The 20,892-nt window shown below is 35.9% G+C and overlaps 1 protein-coding gene across 3 annotated transcripts in view; it reads right to left on the bottom strand.

Annotated features, from left to right (window-relative positions):
- SPAG1 (sperm associated antigen 1) overlaps positions 1–20,892 on the bottom strand; it is a 37,772-nt gene that overhangs the window by 10,075 nt on the left and 6,805 nt on the right. For all 3 annotated transcript variants that reach the window (XM_038129213.1, XM_038129212.1, XM_038129214.1), the window contains 10 exons: positions 20,297–20,364; positions 18,325–18,443; positions 17,748–17,853; positions 15,414–15,544; positions 14,706–14,812; positions 12,127–12,289; positions 7,814–8,230; positions 7,327–7,426; positions 5,057–5,209; positions 595–767 (listed from right to left, as the gene is read on the bottom strand). In XM_038129213.1, the coding sequence (XP_037985141.1) occupies positions 595–767; positions 5,057–5,209; positions 7,327–7,426; positions 7,814–8,230; positions 12,127–12,289; positions 14,706–14,812; positions 15,414–15,544; positions 17,748–17,853; positions 18,325–18,443; positions 20,297–20,364 (1,537 nt within the window). The remainder of the gene's footprint in view (positions 1–594; positions 768–5,056; positions 5,210–7,326; positions 7,427–7,813; positions 8,231–12,126; positions 12,290–14,705; positions 14,813–15,413; positions 15,545–17,747; positions 17,854–18,324; positions 18,444–20,296; positions 20,365–20,892) is intronic.

Here is a 20,892-nt window from a genome sequence, read left to right as displayed (position 1 = left end):
GGCTGAGGTCACTTGGTCTGTTCAGCCCGGAGGAAACTGAGAGGAAACCTCACTGAGGTCTTCAACATCCCCACAAGGGGAAGCAGAGGGGCAGGCACTGATCTCTTCACTCTCATGACCAGGGACTCAGGAAAGTGGAGCCAAAAAGATTCTTCACCCAGTGGGTGGTTGGGCACTGGAAGAGCTCCCCAGGGAAGTGGTCACAGCACCAAGGCTGACAGAGTTCAAGAAGAATTTGGACAATGCTCTCAGGCTTGTGGTGTGACTCTTGGGGTGTCTTGGGCAGGGCCAGCAGTTGGGCTTTGGTGATCCTGATATTTTGCCAATGAGATTTACGGCAGATTTTATATAACTTAACTTTATATAACTAAATTACATGCTGCAAACTACATCACTTGGTTTAAAAAAATTCCCATAACTGCTCCACAAAGCACATTAAACTCCATCACGTAAATGACAGTAATTTACTCTGGCTTTTCACAAAGGTCTCTTAATGAGTGTTTTCTAAAGCAGTTTCTTTGACATTTTTAAAATGTATTCCATTTTCTAATTAGGTTTATTTTCTGAATGCATATTTGCCTTAGCTATACATACAATTCATCTGCAATTCTTCTTCTCTGTTGATTTCTATAGTACTTGGTTTACTCTCTGAGGCGAGGCTTCCTCCATCCCACCTGTGCAGCTGAGCAGCAACTGGAACAACTGGAATTGGTGGCAGCTTCTCCCTCCAACTGGGACCATCCTGATCTATTAAAGTCTTTGTTATTCTGAAAAAGAACAGCCCCACCAACATGACTTTTCAAATATTTAACTCGTGCTTTAATAACTTATAACCAATTCAATACTGCAATGTATTGAAACAAAAACTTCAACAATTATCCTTAAGGCTAATTTGAAAAATATTATCACAGCAGTCAACAGTATCACATTCATTTAAGATTTAGACTTTTTCCACTTTAGAGTATTATGGAGGCATTTAGAACACAAGCTGACTTCAGCATGATCTGTAAATATTTAAGCCAATGACTGATTCTGCAACTAAACTCTAAATGTTGCCGACCACATCAAGTAAAGAAATAAAAAAAAAACAAACTATGTATTTAACTTGGTTACTCTTCTCAGCTGTTCATAGGTATTAATTGTAGTAAGTGAGATTACAATATTTTCAGGCAAAATATAATACTTAAATATGCAAATGTCAAATGAAACCTCTTCCACAACAACTGTCTAAAGAAAGCAATGCAGGTCACAAAGTAGTCTGCATTAAGTTGCATTTTATAGTTAGTCATAAATGTAGTGATCAATCCCCATTTAAAAATATTTTAATTACATATAAAAACTGTCTAGTCTCTCTTAAACCAACACATTTTTGTGTTGGTTTATCTATATGTCAACTATTTACATATACATATTACTGTTTACTATACATATTACTATTTACATTATACATATTACATTTACTATATACATACACTATTTACAGATATGTCAACTATTTCCATGTATGTGTGGTTCAATCCAAAACTATTTAAGTGGGAGTTTCCCAGTGCCTTTTTCTCCTTCGGAGAAATACGTAAGTCGCCATAGTAAGTGAAACCATTTAAGATTTCATGGTTCCATTAGAAATTTTGCAGTGTTTAAAAAATAATCAATTATGAGAGTAACAGTGTGATAAACATCTCCTAATCTCAAAACGGGTTTAAGAATCAAGTTCAACTGGTAAAAAGTCTAATTCATAATTTAAGAAAGGAAAATTCTGAATTGAGTAGCAAAGCAAGTCACATGGATACTACAGGAAATAAAACTAAAATTTTTAAATCAGGTGCACTTCCATCTAACACAGTGTGAAAAACATACTACATGAACGCATATCCAAAAAAAAAATTAACTTGAAAGTGACATGAAGATCAACATAGAATGAACATAAATTACCCAGTGGAGTTTTCTTATTTACTTTTGTTCTTTTAAAGTATTTGAATAACAGCTATTTAAAAAAAAAAACAGTGTCAGTGTAATACTTTGGCAATAGAATCAGAGCACTCAACACCATATTCTTTTCCCACTGTGGTCTGATCAAAAAACTAGTACAAGAAGCAGCCCCAGTTCTAATCTCCTTTATGTAGAACAGAAATTACCAAAATATTTTAAAGAATTATAGAGATTAAAAAGTCTGCTTGTAGAGCTATGTTATGAGTGAGTTTATGTCTTACACCGTGCTGGATAAAAAACATGCAGTTTTGACTTCAAAGTAAATTTCTTCATTTGCAGAATATCACATTCCATAGCATAATTTAGTTGTTTTATTTGTTTTCTAAGTGATCAAAACCACTATTTTAATGTGTGTTAGCTGTACATGCCCTTGAAGGGGCTCTGCTCTGCCTGTACCATTCCTAAGTATCTTAGAGGACATACCAATAATGTGGCTTGTCCAAGTACTGCTTTGCTCTAATTTTACTAAAACTTCAGGATTTTAATAATAGCCTGAACTCAACTGCTAAGAAAAAATGTGGCACACCATCACAACTTGAACAACCCAAAGATTTACTCAGGTAGTTTTTTTAGGCAACAAAACACTACACTTCATATTAACATGTCAGTTAATTAACTTCAGATATTTCCCATAGAAAGTAAGGGAGTAATTCCACAGGAAACCAGAGTCATATTGAATTCCTATTCATTTTTTCATTTATCATAACGGACTTAAAAAGTTGCAGGAAAAAAACTCTAATTCGTCAAAATCCACAGAAAGAATCCTGCAGAATCTGATGATCAAGCGACTTCTTGTAATATCATAACTTAAGCAGAGTCTTTTGCAAAAATGCATACTTGTGTGCCATGATTAGCTTAAAGAGCACAGGTGTCCCATGAAAAAGCTGGAACACACACATTCATTTCCCACAACTAACACCCCAACTTGACCCAACAATCCTGCAGTTCTGGAACTGATCACAAATTTCTTTCTGCAGTACAGTACTCATACGGAACTTCGCAAAAACAAAGCTATTTCAGGCAATTTGCTCACTGATAATAAAGGAATTGGGACAACTGGAATGAAACTTCAGTTTAGTAGGAGGAAATGCATAAACATATTCCCACACATTAGAGCTTCTGTATTTCTAACAGAGAAAAGTAAATAATGAAACACTCAAGAGGAAATTAAAATACACGAAGTAGGAAATCCACTGCTGTTCACAAAGCTAGGAAAATGCCACTAATTAAAAGCATGCTTGAAATGCAATTTCCAGTTATTTGGCACACACCATTAAAAGAGGCAGTCCTTCCAGTTCATCTAAAAAAATCACCTCAGGAACCAATAAAAGACACAATTTAGCACCATCTAACCAACATAATAAACAGTCAAATAACTGTTTATTCTTGTTTCCATTATGTATCCAAACTGTTAATTATTTCCTTTTGATTGCAAAACAATCAGACAAAGGTTTGATATTAAAAATCCTTGTCTTTTATGTGATTATTAAAAATATGCAATTGATTCTAAGGTTTTTGTAAAGTCTGCTAAGCTATGTAGGCACAGAGAGACAAGCTTCAATGTGGTTTATCAAACCCACCCTCAGACACAAGCAGGATGATGAATTTTTCCTGTCAGCATCCTAAAGCATCAATATACAATTTCCCACAGAAAATTAAAAACCAAGAACTCCTCCAAAAAAATAAGGTTGGTAAGATCTGATCTTCCTAGTATTAAAAAAATAACCCCAAAAATATTACATTTGGGGTAGTCTCTTTAAGTTAAAAGACAGTAATGTTTTTTTTAAAATTCATTTTTAGAAAGGTCTCTTACTTTGGAAATGAGAAAGAAAGCTTTAGCACAATTTCAGTTTAAGTTTCAAATGAGAAAATATTTTATAAAAAATATAATTAAAGTTCAATTATGCAGGAGGTCTGTGGTTAGAAACTAATAATTTGCAAGCAAAAATGAATTACCAGCAGAAGAGAAGAAGGAAGAAGCAGCTGAAATAAGGTGATGGGTTGCCAGGGAGGAAAAGAGAAATGAGCAGTGAAGCTAAAAACATAAGGAAGGCCTAGAGAGGAGAAAAGGAAGAGTGTTAAGGAGAAAAGGGAAATAAGCTTATTACTAAGCAAGTTCCAAGTCAAGGAGAAATATGAAAAGAGTATCTGCAGATAAAATAAGCCAACAAGATTTTTAAGAAGTGTAATAATTACACAGGTACCAGGATAAGCAGCTATTCCACCAATCCAAGTGCTCTATTATCACCACAGCTATAGAAGATCACTAACAATTTTTGTGATATCAAAAAAATAAGACTTCTAAGAGATTATAAAGTGCCACCATTTCCTCTGGTCAAATAAACAGAATTTAAAGAAAGATATTATGGATTTTTTAATGAATAATGCAAGTGCTTATGGTCTTGCCTTAGGAAGAAAAAAACCATACTAGATTCCACTGTAAAAGTCACATGCATGTGGGTTTCTACTCAGTGATTAATGGCTGTTCTGTTTTCAACTTTATAGTACTGAAGTATAATTAGAGAAATTCAAAAGTCTCTCTTAGCAGAAAGAATATTGAAAGTATTAATACTTGAAAATAATATTCAATTACATTTTTTACACCTCTAAGCTTTGTAGCAAAACCACTCAAGCAACTTCAGTATTTCCACAACTGCAGCATACAGAAGGATTCACACTTAACATAAATCTCCAAGTGCCACAGAAAGACTATAAATATGTAAAGGAAACAGGATGTCAGAGAAATGGCATGGACCTTAAGTATTACTTCATATAGTATAAAATAGAAGTTAGGAAAGAGAACAAGTAGAAGCACTATTAAAAAAAAAACAACCAACCTTAAAATATTTAAAATATTACAGTTTTGAAAAACAGGAAAGGGACCCACTGCTAGGAGAAGAAAACTGAAATTATGAGAAAACAACTAAAAGAACAGCCAATCCTCAACCTATAATGAACTACATGTGCAACAACTCCAAGGGTTCAGAATAGAGGGAACATATAAAACAAACAAATTTGAATTCTATTCTATTTTGACTGTTATCAGAGAATTTCTGTGTGCAGTTACCTGTTAGCACTATCATTTGCTGCTTGGATGCTGCTGTCTATCTGCAGGACTGTTTTATAATCAATGTATGCCTGTCGATACCGCTCCATTGACTCGTTTGCCATTGCTCGGCGTAGAAGGGGCTTAAGGGAAAAAGGCTGAAGCTCCAGAGCCCTGGGAAAACAAAAAGAAAAACACAGGATTGAAAAGGAGTAAATGAATTAATAGAACTATTTTATGAGATACACAACTATATGCAACTCTGTGATTTCAGATGGCACTTACAGTAACAAAACTAAGGAAAATGGGAGTGGTTCATATCAACACCCTAAATCACACCCAGTTTTGAAATTGTTAGTGCTTTTACTACAGCTTACTCTACTCAAAGCTCCATCTTCCATCTCGAAAACTGCTCTCATCACCATGATATGATTAATTGAATGGCACCTGCTTATGAGCAAAAGCTATTTTTCCTAAGTCTTACTTAGATCTACAAGGATTTCAAGTATATGGTGCTTTTGCTTACATGACTTTCAGTTCCTCTTCCTTAAAGGAAAGTATGCACTTAAAAAGCCCACTGACTAGGACAGGAACACACACTTTTCTTTGGACTTTAGGTTTTTGCCTGCCTTTTGTCTGTTTACATTTTTGATTGTCTGCCTGGTCAACAACAAGCTCAACATTGTGCAATGAGAACTCCTTCCCAACACCATGCATTTTTCCAGCAGTATGAAGCAGTCCAAGATTTTATGTCTCAAGAACTACCTTCTTTTCAATGATTCTTGCTTAAACAGAGATAAACTTTTGAAATAGTGAAATTAAGATGAGTCTAGACAATTGAATTTCATGAAGTCATAAAGCCACCCAGACTGAGATATCCCAGCTTTCTGCTACAGACATGGTTAGCTCCAAGATCAGACAAGGCTGCTAAGGGCATGATACAGCTGGGCCTAAAAACCCTCCCTGGGACCTCTGCCCAACATCTCTGGGCAAGCTGCTGCAATGCCAAGCACTGTTCATGGGGAGAAGGCTTCTCCTAGTATAACCCTACATAATTTTTTTACTTTGAAATCAAGTAACCTATTTGTAGATAATCTATTATATTGTGCTGCCTGCTGAAGATTTGACATTACATGTGTTTGCAGGTTTGCAGTTCTGCTTCCCAGTCTCTAAATTATTTCTACCTCTGTATTATTTCTACCACTAAGCACTGTGAGTTCCTGTGTATCCAGGAAATATGCATGACATTAAGGACACTATCATTAGATAATAAGAATAAAAAGCTTCTAATTGGTAAGAACACAAAACCTAAAACCTCTGTATTACTGATTCCAGCTAAAGTTTTACATACTTCAAACTTCCTGAATAGAAAAATTTGATGCGTCTTAACTATACCATCTTGGCCAGCTGTCTGTGATCCTGCATCTATTTTAACAAAATACTGCTAATGAGTAATTTTTTTCTGAGAACTTATTCTGTCAGGTAGAATACATACAGTAAGTTAAATGTTTTGTACCTTTGTACTACAAAGTTACATGTATATTTTATTTTTCATTTTGGAGGGCTTTTTTTAACAGTAGAGTTGCGCTGTACAAAAACCCCACTGATTAATTAATATGATTTCTAATTCTTTTAAGATATTTTTTTGCACCTTAACCTTCAGCATTATAAAATCAATCTATGGAAATATTAAAAAACTTCAAAACATCAAAAATACAGTATTAATTTAGTGGGACACAGTGTTTGGAAGTTACTGAAGGCATCTGATCTTCTTGAACTCCTGTATCCTTAAAAGCCACAATAAGCAGAACGGATTTTAGCTCAATTCCTTAACAGCTCTAATTACTGTTTATAACTTTGTCAAGTATATATTGAAAACCCCCAAACCAAAACAACAAACCAACAGAGAACACACACACATACACCATACAAGTGCTTAAAGCAATTTCCAATACCATGATGAGCATGTGGCTTAACAAAGCCTTTACATATTAGTTACTGTAGAACTCCACTGTAAACCTGCTTTTGTATTAAACACCTGAATCCCACCATGCATTTCTGTGAACATAATAAGCTTAAAAACTGCCCTTACACATTAAGACAGTAAGTTAAAAGTTATTTCTTTCCTAGTTTTCATGTGATTGTTTACGTAACAAAGGTATCTGCCATTTAGACAGAGAATCAGACTTTATTGGTACTGTTCTGAGTCAAACAGCACTAGCAATATAGCAGTTAAAATGTTTAATCATCACCAGGAATGTTGTTGCTCTACTTGGGAGGTTTCAATTTACCTGTTACAATCCTGAATGCAGTCACCGCAGTTCCCTTCTTTGAGGTAACATGCTGCTCTGTTTGAGTACAAGATACTTAAATCGTCTGGACTTTGTTCTCCTAAAAGAAGTTACAATTAAAATCAAATAGTATTACTGAAATTAATTACACTTAAGAATTAAAAATTTGCACACTCCAAGCTGCACTGCAGTGATGCAGTTTGCTGACACTGCAAAGCAGTAAAGAGTTTTTTTTCATCATGTCGCCTGGAATATGTAAGTATTCAAACATAAATGCCAACAGCTCTACCCCTAGAAAATTAAAACATTATTTCAACTCATCATTCCGTATCTTCTGTCACGTGAATTGCTGTCTACCGAAATGATGCAAGATTTACTGCATGGTAACTCCTGTCAAAAATCCAGGGGCAGGCTAAATTCGTTCACTTGTAGTTCCTTTAAATCATCGAAACAGTTGTAGATTTAAAGTATAAGGTATTACACTCACCAAGACCAGCGACATATTCAATTGCTTCCGAGTATTTGAGCACAGCTTCTCCAAACTGTCCACTCTTAAATAACTCGTTTCCTTCACTTTTTAGTTTCGCTGCAGCAGGAGGAAGTGAAGTGGAACTGCCACCACCAGCCGACTGAGACTCTTCCCTATGCGGTGTGGAGATCTCCTCAGCTTCGGCGCTTTCACTCTTCCCATCACTGCGTAAATAGCCATTAACTTCGCCTTCACGGTCTGACAGATGCTTTTCTGACTTCTGCGACGCGCCTTTTTTCCCCCCGCTCTCGGCGGAGTCCTTGTGTTTGTGCGTGTCTCTGTCCTGCGCCTTGCCTTTGCCGTGGGACTTTCTGTGCGCGTTGCCCATCGCGGGCTCCCCGGCTGCCGCCCGCGCTGCCGCTGCCGCGGCGGAGCCTGCAAGGGCGTTAATGAGCCGCGTTAGAGCCGCATCATCAGCGCGAACTATCGGCCCGCCGCGGCGCGGGGGTGCTGCGCAGGGACACCGAGCACAGCCCGCGGCACCCCAACGCCACGGGGGCTTATCTGCCTCGGAAAACACTGCTAGGGACACAGAAAAACGCCTTCTTACAAGCAACCTGCAGCTGTAATAGAGAAGGGATTGCTGCGAAGCCTCACTGGCCCTGGCTGGGCACACGGGAACCCCCGTCCTGAGGTGTCACAATGGTACAGGGCTCACCTTGAAATTAACCCTTTAAATACCGCCTATTACAACACGGACGCTCTGATCTTCCGTGACCAGATCAAATGCCTGCGTATTAAAATTAGATCACGAGCTATCAAACCAGTAACGTTATACAAAACTCTCCTCAAATATAACACAGAATAGGCAGGATAAAAGCTTATAAATCCTTCTCAAGAAGATTTCGTTTAAACATGTCAAAAACCCTTTTCTGCATACTTGTGACCATTCAACTTTCTCTGTTATTTGTTACAAATTTATTTAGGAAAAATCATAGAATAAGGGTATTAGATAATAAAATCTCTATCTTCCATATTCATCCGAATGCCTACCAGATTACCAGCACAGTATTCAAAGACAGATTTCTGCAGAGACTGACTCTCAATACTACTAAGGTGCAACAACTCTACCTTCTGGCACTATTAGGATGCTATCTTCCCCTTCCTGATGTTCTTATCTGTCCCGCAGAATTTCTTCACACATTGGAATGATACTTTCAATTGCCTTTAACAAAACATCTGACACTGACTCAACATGGATGAACTTCAGATGGTCCGAAATGAAAGAAACACTTTTTTTGAACACACAAAATGTAACTGAAATCAAACTGAACAGGACGGAAAAGCATAAGATTTGCAGAAACAATAGATCCTCTAGTGCCTCCTACCTAGCTGAGATCCTATTTTGAAATACCATCTTTAATAATGAGTTCATACTCCACAGTGGGAACAATGATAGGCTAAATCTACCCACACTGACATTTTTGTAAACTTAAATTATTTACATTTGAGACATCCAGCCACCCACTCATCCAACTGGTGGTGCCAAATATACAAAAAAGGTTTAAAGTCAATTTGCTAGGGAGAATGGTGGTAAAAGGCTTGCTGGGCAGATGAATGAAGACACCAGTATATTAAAAACTTCCTTCACATACATGCTAAAATACCTTCATTTTACATACACCAAAACAGAAAAAAATTTTAAATGTCACAGACTAACAGGTGATAGGAAAAGCTTTTACAAAACATAGTGAAACACTGTCAAAGAGCATCCCAGCTTTTAGAGACAAAGAAAAAGCAAGGCACACAATATGTGATATGAATGTTATTAATGTGAATAATGTGTAATTCCTGAATACAGGAAGAAATTTACTAAAGAAGAAGTGCACAGAATCAGTCCAGGATTAAACAGGAAGCATTTATAGCATTTGGAGTCTGGAGTCCCCCTGACAATAGGAATGCTGATAGTTACCTTGTGTGGCTGCTGGGTAATACTAATTGGTTAAATATTTCAGATCTCAGTAAACAGCATGCAAAAAAATGTACAGCTATACTTCTCAAATATAATTCTCATCGTCTTTTAGTTTCAGTCTTTAAAAACAAAGTTCCTGTACTGGTCTCTACAGAAAAATGAAAGCAGTATTCTAGGCTAAAAAAAAATAATACCAATAATTTTGAACAGGAAAAAAGGAAAAAAAAATTAGGAAAAAAAAAATTCAATACACATTATAAATTCCAAGGAGAATTTGAAGAAAGGTAATGAAAAGTCTGGACAGAATTTTGACCAGAATGAGAACAAATACACACAAGAAAGAATTTTAATTTATGTTATTACTAAAATAACAAATTTTAAATGGAAAGACCATCATAAAACGAAAAAGATCTCCACTGAATACTCTAACAGGAATATCTGAAGTTTGGTGAGTGTTCACTATTATATAATATATATCATATTCTTTAATATTGTAATAGATCAATTATATGCCACACAGCTTGACAAATTTGCATTAATTAAAAGGGGTTATTTTAAATGTATCAATTTATCTTTAAACAGTATTTATTACTTGAGGTTATAACTTCTGGAAACATGTCAAAATACCAGGTGCTTTGTCAAGCACAATTTTTAGTTTTTGCAGTGCCTGAATACTGGTTTTTATAGTCTCTAGGATGCAAGCAATTTTCTGTTTCTATTGTACAGAAAGGGCTCCATTTACTTTTGCTTTCAGTTATATAGAAGATGAAGATAGACTACACTCTATTTAGACTGTTTTGTTCAAAGTTCAGAAATCAACTCTTCAGCCCTAGAGAAAACAAAAATTTTTTTTTTCCAATCTCTAAATTGTAAGTTCAGTAAGAATGCATTAGGCTTACCAACTAGAATGTGAAATAAATGTGACTACATGACTGGACTACATGCACTGCTGGACTGCCTGTGATTACAGGACTGGTCTACTTATTGCTGTTAGGTTCACAGAACATTTTTTATTCATTAACTGAACTGAATTCATATTTGGTTCCAGTGGTACAAGAAAATACAGTGTAATCTATGAAAATGCTTTCCACTTAAATCTCAGAAATACTTATGTGTATCACAGGAACACATATGCCATTGGCGTCAGTTGACAGTCTTCCCTATATTTAAAAGCCTAACCTTTCATCAACAGAATGGAAGTCTTCCTATGGAGCTAGAAGGCACACAGTCATCTGAATGCTCACCATAGAAAACACCCCGAAATGAACAGGCATTCAAGGCTAGGGACATGATGCACCCCTTTTTTTCAAGGTTTTAGCTCAGGAGATTGGGTAGACAGCAGCTGATGTGGGGAAATGTATTTTCCCTAATCTTGTGTGCCAATAATACATTATTATATCACAAATTTACAGTCCAACATTCATGACTAAGCTGCAAAACCCGCAGACTGGTTTAGTTTCAAGATAAAATACAGAAAACATAAAAGTCACAGCTGTCATGCCACAATACCTTAAAGAGCCGACATAACTAAAAGAAAGGAGAAGGGTGAAATCAGCCTAGGGATTTTATTCTGTTGCAGGCCAGAGGCCAGCCATGCAGCTGAATCTAAAAGCAAGCTGCCAATGCAAGCCTTCCTAGCCCCTGCTGCCTCACCTCCTCCTGCAAGCCATGGATTCTGATTATGCCAGTGGCTTCATCCCGAGAGCATTGCAGTTAACCACACACTAATCCAGGAATGGAAGATACACTTCAGCTGCTTTAAACTACATCCAGTACAAGAATTACATGTTGTTTACCTCTAATACAAACTTCCAGAGCACAGAGATGAGCTCTTACAATTAAAAAAAAAAAAATTAAAAAAATTATCGTTTGCAAAACAAACAACAACAAAAATTACAGATGTTAACAAATTATACTTGATCATTTTTACACCCTTTGATGCAAGCATGGGAAGAAAATGCAGAAGAAAAATGTGCTGGTGGGAAGGCAGGAAAGCTGTGTGAGAGAAAGATGTCAGGAACACAAAAAGTTCTCTCACCAGAAGAAATTTTCAACTGGGTCCACATCAAAGGAGAGGTGTAAAATTACACAGGGCATGGGGAAGTAGGTGATTTATAGCAACGTTTTCCATTTGTCTCTGTTATGCCCATTCTAGAAAGAATTACAAAGATGTGTAATAAAACTGGGTTCTAGATTTCACACTCAGATATACTTTAAGTTGTCAATGTAAGTTTAGTCTTCGAACAGGCAAAATTCTTTGCAAGAATATATGGATGAATTGTGTGAATAAACATTACTATCTCAAAGACAACTATTTTTTCCTTAGGTTAAAATAAAGTAGAAAATGATAAGACATTACTTTTATCTCCACCACGTCTTTCACGTTCTTCTGTATTTTCCTCTCTTCCTTCACCACTTTCTGAATCCTCTATCTCTTGAATAAGTATTTTTTTTCCTTTGCCTTGAGGCTCAGATACATGCTTTAAACTTTTCAGTTTCTCTTCAACCTCTAGCAGACTTTTCTACAATAGAGAAAAAAATCAGCAATAGCAGAATTTTTTTATTATGTATATAAATTACAGTTTATGTACAGCAAATACATTCTGTTAAATAATCCATGTGAAATCCTGAAGAATTATCAAGATAAATGTTGCCAATATAAAAAGATGGTAAATAAATGTGAATTTTCCGAGTCAGCATCAAATCAGGATTAATGGTTTGATTAATCTGTCTCTCTCACAAGAAATAGACACACGATATCTTCACATCTTTGTGTGAAGATATCACATAAATAAATAAATACTTTTCTTGAATGCACTGCTTATCAAAAATAAAAAACTAAATTCAAAGAAAAAAAAGTGGATTTATGATTGTGAGATCTGGCATGGTCTGCTAAGAAGAGATGTGGAAAACAGGTCTTCTAGAGAATCTCAAAAAAAGCCTAAATCAGAATCTAAATTTATGCTGCAGAGAATCTGATGTCAGATGGACAACTGATGGAGAAATACAACTGAGAGAACAAGAACAAAGAGACAATGGTCTCTTAACAGTGTAGCAGAAGGACACTGTTGAATAATGATAAGGTTTGCTCCGCTTATAAGAACTACAATTAGATGATCAAATGGCTTCTCATTCCATAATATTTTTCCATTAATCAAAAAATACCCTTTAACTGCACTTGGAATCATCAAGGTTGGAAGAGACCTTTAAGATCAAGGCCAACTGTTAACCCAGCACTATCACTGTAACCCATAAACCACTAAACCACTTTACACTGCTGGAGCAGAGTAAGACACACCTAGCATTACGTGGTATTCTGAATGTAATTCAATGCTGTGCAAGAATGCACCACCTCAGTGCTTCCTGTCTCAAGAAAAACCTAAGAATAGGATCAAGCAAAGATTCACAAGGACAAACTACCTTGAGGAATTCCAGTTTCTGACAAACAATTCATTTTTGTATCAGTGATTTTGGACATAAACATGCACTCTGCATATGTTCCATACATTCATATTTAGCTCAAGAGAGTTTTGAGGATTCTCCAAGCAATGCAAAACTTGAAAAAATGCCCTGCCAAGCCCGAGCACTTGTCATTTCTAGATATGCCAGCCAAGGCATAATAGCTGGCATGAACAAGGACAAAGTACAGATATCTGCTTTCAGCTACAAAAGCTCCGCTCAGCAAAGCAAGTAATGGAAGAGTGTAATCAAAATGAGTGACTATCTCTGTCTGGTATTATAAGAAGTCTCAGCACAGCCTATTTGATACATCTTTTCACATAGACTGTTGTACAATTTGTCATCACAGACTCACAAGCTATTTAGACATTCAGTTTTGCAAATAGAAAAGACCAAAATCTCTTTCAGAACTCAGATCTAGAGACATGTAATTCTTTGGTTGATGTGAAACTCAGGAGCTGTTCTGGACAGGTACTTAGCTCCAGGAGCACCCTAAAAAGGATAAATGCTGTATGTGGTCAATTTGACACAAGAGGCTTGTACCACTTTGTCAGGTTCAAGCAATAGTAATAAATAACTGCATAGAAAGAAGCAGCAATGAACGAGCTGCTATGCCACCAACAAGAGCTGGACAGAAGTTAGAAGTTGGGACAATTGCACAGCATCCAGAAGTCATGTGTAAAAACACTGGGAAGGCAGTAGTATGATGGACTCATAATTAACATACAACGAACAGTTTACTATCAAAACTGCCCAGTACTGAAGGTTCTCAGGCCACATAGAGTCCAAATGCAAGGACTGTTCTAACCTGCAGAACATCCCTAAGATACCAATGAAAGGACACAAACCAATCCTCTCCTAAACAGTCAGAGTAATAGTAGTGCAAGGACCATACCCTGACCTTAATTTTCAAATAAAGCATCTGGCTTTCTTTGATCCATAATTGGTTATGAAGAGTCCACATTTATCAGAAGGTATGAAAGGTTTTCCATTCTACCCTGGAGATGAGAAATGAGGATTTATAACAACACACTGAAGCAAGAACAGAATCCAGCTCTTCTCCTTTTGGGTAAACTTTACCACTAACAACAAAAGCTTGGCATCTGTTGAATTTTTCTTCTTATTATGTACTCAAACTTAAATGCACCTATCTCAATGGGTCTTTTCAAGAGAAATTTCCAAATAGCTTTGATCAGCAAGACACTAATACTGCAAGCATGTTCAGCAGAAAATGTTTTAGGTACCTAAATTACACTAATAGAGAAGGCTTTTCCTCACAATCCAGACATGAACAGAAGATCTGGCCACATTCAAGTGCCTAATTTCCGCCACATGTGGTCTTGGGAAGCTGATCAATGGCACAGCAGATTGAGTGTGTCCTCAAAACTCATAGCTACATCAAACAACATGAACTGTACTCATTTTATGCTACAACTGCATACAACCTCTTTCTAGCCATATTCAACTCCTGATCTTTACCTTAGCCATAGAGTTTTCTGGTTCAACAGACAACACTTTATTCAGATCCTCTATAGCTGTCTGGTAATTCTGCAGATGACTGTGCACAGTGGCACGACGCATCAAAGCTACAAAAGAACAAAGTGTATTATTTATGTATTTAAAGTATAAAGTGAATAAAAATGCACTGTTTTTTCTAGACATATTAAGTGCATTTATGCAGTTTTTAAAAATTCTGCACTTCTATATTAGTAACAACTGTTTTCTTGATGATTTTTAATGATGCTATTTCACGTGACGTATTTTGAGGCAGCAATCATGAATCGTGAGGCACCTTTTCATAATTTTCAAATTTTCCACCCCCACCCATGCAAATACAGTTAGCTACATTCAAGTCCTTGACTTCAGAAAGGAATAAACTAACAACTTTAATTGTTTTTATGTCCCTTTTAAATTAATTTATAATTCAGTGTGGGTATTATGGAGACACTGCATGAATACAAAAGGGCTTATAATTATATGGAAAATATGCTGCCATGTAAGAATTCCCTTTACATATCAACAGGATGAACTGCATAAAACTTCTCATTAAAACTGCTTTGGAGAGCTATGCTGTTCCTTTATTTGTATTTAGACCTGATCTAAAGCTCAGTTAAGTCAACTACCAGAATGTACCATTTTATTTGCTAGAGGTAAAATAATATATTAAAATTTTATTTTCTACTTTACCTTTTATGTTGCCAGGTTCCATATCTAGTACCTTCTCACAATCCTGCAAAGCATTGTCCCAGTCCTGAAGTTTGATTTCTGCTTGAGCTTTGTTATTATACACAGCTGCAGTTGGTATCACTGATATACTCCTAAAAGAAAGGCAATATTGATCATGTTAAGAGTCAGAGTTAGAAAATCTAGAATCTAGAAACACTTCACTACTGGAAGCTATAGCAATATTAATACTGGTATTCTAACAACAGTAGTGGTTAGAGACTCCCTCCTGTGAGACCACAGGCAACCATCCACCAACTAGATTTACTGTCTTCAGAGGCCTTTTGCTTGCCAGGACTTAGATCTGAGATGTTGCAGAGGAGATGCCATGGCTTGTCTGTCACTTAGACTACTACGTCTTCCTGCCATCCATGTAGACTCCAAAAAAACTGCCAGATGGAACCTCTGAGAAGAGTAACTACACAGCTCTGGGGATTATGATGAAAAGCATGGTGGTGGTGGAGAACACAAGGGATTCTCCTTGATCTTGCTTGTAAGATAGAAAGAGTCAGCAGTGGATGAATTGTCAGATCCATGTCTGACTGCAGGGCTGGTATTGTAGGTGGTGTTTTAGTTTCTGTAACAACAGGATCATCTCTGAGGAACAAGGACAGCTAGGATGTACATAACCAAATGGTGTAAGGGAATCTTTGCCAACAACCTCGTTAATGTTGCAAGGAAGACCCTAAACTGTGTTCACTGGAAAGAACAGCAATGGAAGTGCCAGGGGGACAGCACACTGCAATAGACACAATTTCCTTGTAAAAAAACCCATGGTTGAAGAACAATCTCAAATACTTGTCCACAAATGCACAACAATGTGGGAAACAAAGAAAAAAAAAGAATAAAAGCTCTATGCAGCTATGATCCCAGTGGGATAATCTGTGCATGCTCTTTAGAAAGGTAGGAGGGTGAGGAAGAAGAGGAGATTGCATTCTAGTCTAAGCAGGGATTCAATGTGTGAAGGTTTGTCTTCACACAAGAGGAACAGGCAAGAGACTGACAAGCCAGTCAAGAAAGCCAATGGATACGAAGAAGAGGTCAGACTCTACATTTTCCATTCTAGTCACAGATGACCCCTTTAGGTTATTAACAGTTCACTCCAAAATATTTCACTTAAATATTTATAACTCAAAGAAAATAGATTGCAGATAGGATTAGAAAAGTGACCAGTAAGAACAGCATGGTGTCACTATCATACATTTCAGAAGGCATACAATGCCCCTTGGGGGTCAAAAATAGAAAACTCTCTATTAGAAAGGATTCTGCCTATCCTTAGTTATTAGTACCTCATGTATGTACCAAAAGCAGACATTTTTACTTATTTTTATATTATGTAATTGTATTTTATTTATTGTGTATGAAATACAGCTATAGACTTTTTTATGTTTGTGTAAAAAACCCAAACAAAACAAGCAAGATCTTTAGGCTGCAATTCAAGAACAAAAAAACCCAAACCCATCACACATCAAATGCCTCAGTTAAGCAGCTTGTGTTCTATGAATATCATTACGAGTGTGCACACACACATACATATATACATATCTATCTATACCAGCAACCTCACGATATATTTTCATAAGCTGTTCTACAAAATCCTGCCTCCTTCAGTGACATTATGAATCTTACTTCCTAAACATAAATCTGTTAATTATTTATTTTATTGCTGTTCCACAGTATTTTTATTCATTATTTTCTCCATACTTTTCTGCACTGACCACAAATATATTAACATTCATGTACTTTTTTTCAAGGTTATCCCACTATAATATCATAGCTCATTAATTATCTTCACGTTTCATCTCACAGTAGCATCATATCATTATCCTCTGTTTACACTGGTAATTAATACCCCAAGATTCTCATGTACTCTAAATTTCTAAACAACAACATTGACATTTCTGATTTCTGGTTTTTTTTTTTTTTACGTCCTTACTATTTCAAAGCACAAAGTTAAATTACATTCGTAATTATTTAGTTTCTCAGCACTCTGATTATCCTTTTATTTTTGTAAACATGCCCTTGAATCTTAATGGTTTAAAAAAATCTGAGGAAGTTTGTGACACCTTCCAGATTGCATTCCATCACTTTCTAGCCCCTTCTCTTCTGATAAATAAAAATTAATATGAGGATGGATCAGTGCTTTAAATATTCTTCTGTCAAATCTTTCTGCCCATTTGAAAATAATCTGATTGTCACTAGTTGCTTCAATAAGCAGTTGTTTCAATTACATTGGTCTAAAACCAACATTCACAATAGAAGTTATTAAAATAAAAGAACACAATAGTATTTACTCACCGAGTGTAATATGTCACTGCTTCCATATAATTGCCAGTGGCAAAGGCTTCATTGCCCTTTTCTTTTTCACGAGTAGCAATAAAAATTTTCTCTCTCTTTGTCATTCCTAGCAAAAAATATTTCTACATAACAACAACCAGCAACTTGCACAGATGTTACCAAAACAGTCAGATAAAATACTCTGACTCTCATAGTCTGCATTTTTAAAGCACATGGCTTGCTAAAAGACAAATTTGTATATTATTTCCTGTAATAAAACACTAAACTCTTCTGATAGGCATACAATTCTGCATGCAAGAAAAAAGCAGTTGGCTAACCTCTACCATTAATTTATAATACCAGATGTATGCTTTACTTCTTTACCTTGTGCTCTCAACTAAACATAAACATTCTTACTGTTTATTAAGCAAGACTAGATTTTTTCAAACATGGCTTCAAGCTCACTTGATGATCTAACAACTTTTAGCATCTCTAGGTGCTGAAGAATAAAGGCACTTTATGACATACTTCTTTAATTAGTATTCATACTCTACAACAGTATTACAACTAAAGAAAAATTATGTTTCTAAGACATTACCAGTTGTGTCAATTTTCTTTTCAATTATGGGAAGACTTGGCCTACTGAAGAATCTTGCTTTTGAGTTACTTTCTTCACAGTCTTCATCAATTTTAGAACATTCCTTTTCCACATCGAACCTTTAATTAATAAAATGACTAATTCAAAAGTGCTGCATAGCATGACTCCTCAGCTGATAGAAAGGCATACTGTATTTTCATTATAAGCCAAAGGAAAAGAGATGCAGGCTGCATTCAATTATTGGTGACCAAGAAAAATCTCGGCCTCACCTCCTCACCATATTCCCCAAAAAGACAGGTAAAATTAAGAAACAGTATCATCAGGCTCCATCCCAGCCCTATCAAATATCCCAATTAACCTTTGTCAAAATAACTAAGAAACAGCTTCAAAGCAATTTATACTGTAAACTTGAGACAAGACATTTCAAAGCAGCTCTAAAGTAGCTCTTGAAAACAGTGCTTAGGAATGCATATCAAAGAAATACTGCTGCTGTAATACAGTAAAATAAATACAGTAATAATCAATTCCTGCACTATATAGAAACATTGTTCTTACTGCTTTTCTGTGTAGGATGTAATGGAAAATAGCCTTTTCACAATAATCTGAACAATATGAATAATTTCTTTCAGATACTATTTTGAAAAATTTCTCCAACTAAAACCTTTTCATATAAGACTAATTGTTCTCCATTTTGAATCTATCTTTTGCTAGCTTACTTTTACCTATTTATTATAAATTAACCACATTTAAATAAATGTTTGTAAAATAAGAAGGAAAACACTTTGTTTAGAAATTGCCTAAACAATTATTTGAAAGCTTTTAAATTTTCCTCAAAGCATTCAAAAACCATGATATGCTTTAAATTGGAAAACATCTTTCAGACAGCTCTGTTTCAGTGTACTCATAATCCAAAATAAATACACTCTATGGGAAAATTCACCACCTGTACTATTATCAGCATGCTAAAGCACATAAAGATTGTGTACATAAATATGTAAACAAAATCTGTACAATTATTCTGGAAAGATATAGTAGCAAGAGTAAAGAATAGATGAATGAAAGAATAAATTGCAGAAGTTTCTTTTAAAAATTTTTATTATAGTTGCATAAGTTATTTCTTATAACCTATTTTCTTTGTCCACATTTGAGCAGGAAGGCACCAATTTCTGAAAGATACATGCATGAAAATAACTGATATGCAAAACTTATGCAGAACAGGGTTTTTGCAAGGACTTTGGAGTATAGTTTTATTACCCAAACCCCACAATATCCCCATCTACTGCACTGGAAACTTGTGCCTCCTCACTCTGATTCTAGAGCATTGTATTACAGATTTCAGGAACTAGAGAAAAAGTTCTACAACACAAGAATGTGCTTTTTGCTTTTGGTGTTCAACAATTTCGGCATGAACCTGTCACGTAACTTGGGAGGCTGATGTGCCACCATGACATGATGCAGGATGTCTTTGTATCAGAGTTCCATCCATTCTAAAATAGTTACTGTCTAAACCTCTATTAAGTGTAATTGCATCTGAGTAAACTCATGCACCTGCCTGAAGCTCATTCTTTGAGGTTAGTGGGGTTCAGTGCAGGAGTAAGTATTCATCAGTTTTGTTTACAGTAGAGAACTATGGCTTTAGATATAGACAAGTCCATGTTAAATAACCCTAGAGCTGTTTTCAAAAATCTCATCAATTAAGTAATCCATTTTTGTTTCTTTTTCTGCTGGTTTACTATATTTCACACAGCTTGTACAAAAGCGCAGACTAACTTGTTCTCAGCTGTTAGCAACACAATGTGTCATATGCATTTTAACAGAATATTTATTAAGAAAAACCAAAGTTTCATTAGTGTTACAGTTCCCTAAAATGCTGGCCTTAATACTATGTTTCTGCAAAATACATCAACTGTGTCCCCTAGTTAAGCAAATAAGTAAGATTTATTAAAACTGAAATATAAGGGATTAAACATACTTGTCCCATTCACTGTAATCCCGTGGTATGTTTTTCTTGCTTCTTTGCTTGTTTTGCAATTTTTTATTCTAAAAGAGAAACAAACAGCCATTTTGTAAGACAACTTGTTGCAGTGGAATTCACAGTGGTTTTTTTGGTTTTGTTTCTGCAGTACGTATTTTCCTAGTAACCAACACTACTCATGACTAATCTTAGCTCAGTCTTGAAAATGTAATTCATCTTCGTTTAAACAAAATCTTGATGCATTTCATATATCATTGCAATCTGAGGGACTCTTAAGTCTCAGACTTTTTGTCCACTGTCCTGACACATCAGAGAGGCACTGAGTGAAACTTTCTAATTAATATCTTGTGATGCCATCTTCCCAACCACCCTTTCAACACAGCAAGGGAGAACTCAGTCTTCAGAAGATCCACCATTGTGATGAGGTATTTGACACTGAGAGTGAATCAGGAACCTGGTTTTAGGCTTCCCTTTCCCAAGAGAATTCCAGGCACAGATTTTGGTAGTCCCTGGAACACTCACAACAAATTTGTAAATAAAGTACTTCAAAGTAGTGTCTGGACTTCTTTTCACCATTTATCACTTCACTAAAG

The sequence above is a fragment of the Motacilla alba genome, chromosome 2 (assembly GCF_015832195.1).
Source record: "Motacilla alba alba isolate MOTALB_02 chromosome 2, Motacilla_alba_V1.0_pri, whole genome shotgun sequence".
Taxonomy (NCBI): Eukaryota; Metazoa; Chordata; class Aves; order Passeriformes; family Motacillidae; genus Motacilla; species Motacilla alba.
Note: the sequence above shows the minus strand (reverse complement) of the source record. Positions and strands in the feature narration are given on the sequence as shown.